A 6000-nucleotide genomic window follows, 5' to 3' on the forward strand; every position below is an offset into this window, starting at 1 on the left:
CCATGGAGAAGCTGACCCTGTGATTAAGATAAAATCCTACAAGGAAAGAGTTATGTATGTATGCACGAATTTTGTGTATAATATAAGCTCAGTTGTCCAAGACAGACTGCAAGGGCAATGGTAATTCAGAAAGCCTGAATGTGATCCTGGTGGATGACAGTGTTTTCTGTGAAACTCTGTCTTTGAAATTTACAGCCATCTGGGTTTACAGTCTTCTTACTTATATCCCAGAATCTGGAACATCCCATACACACCTCTGGGATGATGAAAGGGCTCATGCATTGAAGTCAGACAACCCTGAGTTTGAATCCTGGCTCTCACATATAGTTTTGTGACCTTGGGCACATCAATATTTAATCCCTCTGAGATTTGCTTCACTTCTTTGTAAAGCTCAGATAATACAAATGCTACAAAGTTGGCTGTACGTGAGATGGCTGTATGTGAAGTGCATAAAATAGTGAAATACACTGTCAAATCCTCAAGTTGTCACTCCCATTTAATAATCTAATAAAAAATGCTAGAAGTGGAAAGGTGTTGCTTACATGAAGCTAAGTAAAACATAAGTAGGGTAAGGAGGTAGTTTCAGGACAAAGGATATTCAGAGTCCATTTTTTCTTCTCCAAATCATTTAGTTTACCATAACTTTTGGGTATAATGGCGAATCAGATTTATCACTCACTCTATCATACTTATTTTAGTATTAAACCTATCTCTCATATTAATGATTTAAGAGATGAGGTCTTGGCTGGGAGCAGTGACTCATGCCTGTAATCCCAGCATTTTGGGAGGCCAAGGCAGGCAGGTCACTTGGGGTCAGGAGTTTGAGACCAGCCTGGCAAAATGTGGCAAAACCTCATCACTACTAAAAATACAAAAATTAGCCGGATATGGTGGCAGATGCCTATAAGCTCAGCTACTCAGGAGACTAAGCCAGGAGAATCACTCAAACCCAGGAGGCAGAGGTTGCAGTGAGCCGAGATCACATGCCATCACACTCCAGCCTGGGCAATAAGAGTGAGACTTCATCTCAAAAAGTCTCTCTGCTATACAGGCTGGAGTGAGAATGCAGTGGGGCATGACACGTTAGTAACTTTTTTTTTTTTTTTTAAAGGAGTCTTGCTCTGTCACCAGGCTGGAGTGCATTGGTGCAATCTCAGCTCACTGCAACCTCTGCCTCCTGAGTTCAAGTGATTCTCCTGCTTCAGCCTCCCAAGTAACTGGGACTACAGGTGTGCGCCACCACCCCCAGCTAATTTTTGTATTTTTAGTAGCAATGGGGTTTTGCCATGTTGGCCAGGATGGTCTCCATCTCTTGACCTTGAGATCCGCCAGCCTCGGCCTCCCAAAGTGCTGGGATTACAGGCATGACCCACCACACCTGGCCTAGTAACTTTTTAAAAGTCATTTTTAAACACACTTGAAGTTCAGAATTGGCTTCCAGAGTTCCTTCACTTGTGCTGAAACCCATTCACCAAAAGCCACCTGGTACAGAGAATTCTATATAGTCAAAAAGAACATTCCAAGAGTAATGCTGCATTACTTACAGCTCAATTCAAAGTAACTTTTAAAGGCTGGCTTCCTGGAAGGCTGGTTCTTTATCTCACTTTAGTTTAACAAGGTAGGACAGCTAACTGTTTGGTCATCTGCAAAAGCCTCCATGCTCCTTTAAGGATCTGTCTAAATGGGTCTGCATGTATCCTGGGGATGAGGACACTGGTTTCTTACAACAGTGCTTCAAGATTGTATGCATCTCTCATTAAGACAGATTCTGATTCAAGAGATCTGGGGGCAGAGGCCTGGGATTCTAACAAGCTCCCAGATCATGCTGTGCAGCTGGTTTCCAGATGATACTTGAGGTAGCAAGGGTCTACAGGGTTAGGAAAATCAAGTCACAAACTAAGGAAAACAGTATATCCTCTATTCTTGGGGTTCAAGATGAGTCGATTATAGAAACAGGATAAGACCAATGGAATACAGAGAACGCTTGACTTCCATAGAGAAAATAGATCTAAAAACAAAATCTAAGATCTTTTCATATACACAAGGATCAATACCACTTTCAAGCTGAAAGCATCCTTTCCTATTCCTTTAAACAAAGTTCTTTCTTCTTCTCCTTGATATAAAACATCATTTTTGCTAGATCTCATAGCAGTTTGAGTAGCTGTTAGTGAAAACACATGCCAAGGTGCTGCTAGTGTCTCCTGTTGAAAGAGTATAAAAGAAACACCACACTGCTTTAAAAAGTCTGGAAAAGACGACAGTAATGGCATTAACAAACAGAATAATCGTGCACCAAATGGTTTCTGAAAATCTAACATGCATTCTGTAACTGTCACTGATTTATGTGAAGTCTGACCTTCAGGAACTGAACAAATGAGCAAACCATCTCAGTGTCATTTCCCATGTTAAATTTGAGTCTTTATAGCGTGCTGATAGGAAAACAATGTGTCCTAAGAAACACTGTGGTCGTGTGGATGAAAGACAGGGCTGGAACCAGGCAAGCAATCCTGCTGCCAGTACCACCAGGTCACTTCAGGAGCTCGGTGACCTTGCTCACTCAGTTAGCCTCTTGAAGACTTAACCTGCCAATTGAACATACTCCTTTCTCCTCTACTACCTCTCTTTTTGTTCAGCGTTCACACCCCGCACATGCCAAGAGTCACTCCTAAGCGCAAGGAGTGACTGTTGATTTGCCTAATTGTTGTCCCTCCACTGCCAACAACAGATTTAAGAGCAGAAGTACACGATGGTGCTTTTGCACCCATAAACTGACAGCCCTGGAATCACTTACGTCTGAACCTTTGGGTATATGAAATGCTCTCAGCTGCAGGAAACGCTATCATTGATTCATAGGCAGAAACCTTATGAGGAATAAAACACTGTTTTCTTTCAAGTTCGTTTCTAGGGACTGCTGTGTTACCGTGTACTACTCAGTATTTATCCCGGCAACCCGAACAGAGTACATGAGTCTCAGAGACAGTCAGGTGTGGGCATATGATCACAGTACCTTGTACAGCGCCTCTAAAAAGCAGATACCCAATAAACGTTTATGGGTGCATGCTCCCCTATCCAGTGAGAGCACTGGAACAGAAGCCAAGAATTCAATGGTGAAAAACCAAAATCAACCCTCATCTCCAAAAGGCTGCAAGCAGAACAGTGGTTCTCTCCTTTCGGAGATAAGAACCACCTGGGGATCATTTTATAACTACCGATTCCCTAGCCCCATCCACGCTTAGTGGTCACCCGGGGTCACTTATTTAACAGATACCCAGGTGGATCTGTGGCCCACATTCTTAGAAATACTTTTTTCCTCTGCCCCAACAATCTTTTTGTCTTCACTCAACACAACCACTCACAATCCTCCTCCTCCATTTTTGTCCAGAGGCCGTGACAGTCACACGCTGCCCCAACAGAAGGTCAGAAGACAGTCAAGTGCCAAGAATTGCCTTGTTGACTTTGTGCTTTCACAACAAAACACGAATACAAAAGCCGCCATCCGTGTTTGCTACGCCCCACTGTTTACACCCAAAATCCAATCCAATCTCCTTCACAGACTTGTAGCCGCCTCTTCTCCAACTTTCGCCACGCAAGTATTTCAGGGAGCGGCAAACATCCTCAGGATCTCAGGGCACACACCCTAGATGCAAACTCAGTTGCCCAGTGTTGCTCTGACTCCTATCCAACCATCACTCAAAGATTCGCACCGCGCAGCACGCACCCAGCACTTTCCAGTGTAAACGCTGCTCAGGTCCCAAGCGCGTCTCCAAACCCCTCCTTTACGGCGCCGCCTCCCAGTCAGCCCCGGTGCGCAGTGGCGAACAGTCCGCAGAGCCCCCAGGCTTACCTGTAGCATGTGGTGAGCTCGCCTGTAGGCTTCAGACACGGGTATTTAGTCGTCGCGATTTTACTCTCTGAGCAGATTTCTCTACGAAAAAGTGCAGAGGAAACTTTTGATTCTCAGCGAGACAGCGGAGGCGGGCAGTGCGCGCTGGGGAGTCCCTGGCGCGTGGGGGATCGCCCGGCTCCGCGTCCCGGCGCGCTGGGCAGGGGCTGGTCCCCAAACGGGTACGCGGAGCAGACTCCGGGCACAGGGACGAGCCAGGCGAGGGTCACGACGGAGCGAACCAGCTCCAGGAGAAAGGAAGCGGGGTTCACGAGCTGTGCCCGCCGGTGTGGTACCCGGGAGGAGGCAGGAACGCTAGACAGAGGGTATCCCAGACGCGACCAACGGATGGCAGGGCGCATGGGCTGATACCCGGGAGCTAAGGGAAGTGTAGCCCAGGACAGCTGAGCACTCTCCTTACGGCCAGAGGAGTGAAGGCGTGCGGATCGCTGCGGGAGTGGGCGCCGAGGAGCACCGCCGGCACCCTGGCGAGCCGGACGCGCATCCAGCAGGAGCTCGCCCTCCGCTGGGGCTTGCAGCGCTTACCTGTCGCCGTCCTCCGGCTCCTCTCTGTAGGTCCACGTGTGTCCCAGCGCCAGGAGCAGCAGCAGCGGACCCAGGCTCCTGCCCAGCTGGCCCCTGGCAGCTCCTCCCCGGCTCGGAGGCGGCGGCACCATCAGGGAAGCTCCCGGCTTCTTCCCAGAGCCGAGCTCTGTCCCGACCCCGCGTCCTCCTCCTCGGCGGCCGCCGCCTTCCCTCTTCCCGGCAGGGGGCGCCGGAGAGCAGGGGCGTTTGCACCACCTGCACGGGGAGCAGAGGTCCGGAATATTATGTGGCTGGGGAGAAAATAATGCTAGAAGTTGGGGTGCCAGCAGAGAGGCAGGTAAAGGGGGTACCTGCGGTGTCCGGCCCGCACGAGGGCCCTGGGGTCCAAGTTGTCTCGTCGGGACCTTCACGCCGGATTGACAGACTTGCCGGACTCGGCTCGGGGCTGCGTCCTCGACTCTTCCCTCCCTCCTCTGGGAGAACCGCGCAGGGTGAGGAAAGCTGGCGGTTGTTTGCATTTTGCACCAGGGTCGCACGACCGGGAGGAGGAGGAGCTGATTCTCCACCGGGGAGAAGAGGGAGGGGGAGGAGAGGGGTTAATAAGCTTCCTTCCTGTTGTCCATGGGTGTCTAAAGCCCATGGTCAGGCCAGTGTTCGCCTTTCCTCCTTGAGGACCTACCCTGCGCTTTTCAACTATCTTAGTCTTCTTTTCTTTTAGATTATGTGAGGAAGGGGGAGTTGAAAGGCAAACGGGCCTTCTCAAATTGTTCAAACCTGAAATAGCGCTGTTTATATAGTATAATCACTCTTTCTTAAAACCTTTAGAAGAAATTTCTCTGGTTGTTTCATTGGTCAATAAACTATGCTCTGTCTTCTTCATAACTCGAGTTCGGAACAAGTAAGGAGGTCTTTCTGGGAGCCTTACATCTCCTTGCCGCTCTGTTTCCATGCCGAGCACATCACAGCTGGAAACCCCCCCTCCCCCATCAAATGAGACGCGTGGGGGCAAATTAATTACAGGTGCTGCTACCTGCTAGTGTGTGCAGCTGCGTTTATAGGTAACAAGAAAACGGAGGAGGGGGGCCCTAAACTGGCTTCCTTGACGGTGACCCTAGTTGTAATTCGCGTGTCAGCAACTTAACACTTTGTTGCTCTTTAGGAGTTTTCTCATTCCTTTCAAGAGAAACTGGGGACGTGGATGTGGCCCAGAAATAAGTTGGAAAAGTTCTAATGCCTAAACTCTAAAATATGCATGGTTCTGCATCTCACAGGACAACGAGGTGAAAAGGTGGCTTGTTGACAAGTGACCGGTATGTAAGTTGGTTAGGTAAGCACGTGTTTTGATAAACAGAATATCCTGGTCAACTGAGAATTACCACACATATCACATACATATTTTTTTATTTTTATTTTTATTTTGAGACGGAGTCTCGCTCTGCCACCCAGGCTGGAGTGCAGTGTCTCAATCTTGGCTCACTGCAACCTCTGCCTCCCAGGTTCAAGAGATTCTCCTGCCTCAGCCTCCCAAGTAGCAGGGATTACAGACGCATGCTACCACAGCCGGCTCATTT

At 48.7% G+C, this 6000-nt stretch overlaps 1 protein-coding gene across 2 annotated transcripts in view; it reads right to left on the reverse strand.

Moving 5' to 3' along the window:
- The window catches only part of CCBE1 (collagen and calcium binding EGF domains 1), a 259040-nt gene extending 253786 nt beyond the window's left edge, over window positions 1-5254 (reverse strand). Inside the window, exons 1-3 of one of the 2 annotated variants that reach the window (XM_030925704.1) lie at window positions 4780-4896; window positions 4430-4684; window positions 3845-3925 (exon numbers count right to left, since the gene is read on the reverse strand). In XM_030925704.1, coding sequence (XP_030781564.1) covers window positions 3845-3925; window positions 4430-4560 — 212 coding nt within the window. In that variant the 5' untranslated portion in view covers window positions 4561-4684; window positions 4780-4896. Of the gene's footprint in view, window positions 1-3844; window positions 3926-4429 lie in introns of both variants that reach the window. The other variant, XM_010376890.2, reaches the window with a different exon arrangement.
- Window positions 5255-6000: the final 746 nt, after the last annotated feature.

This window comes from Rhinopithecus roxellana, chromosome 21 (assembly GCF_007565055.1).
Source record: "Rhinopithecus roxellana isolate Shanxi Qingling chromosome 21, ASM756505v1, whole genome shotgun sequence".
NCBI classification, from domain to species: Eukaryota; Metazoa; Chordata; class Mammalia; order Primates; family Cercopithecidae; genus Rhinopithecus; species Rhinopithecus roxellana.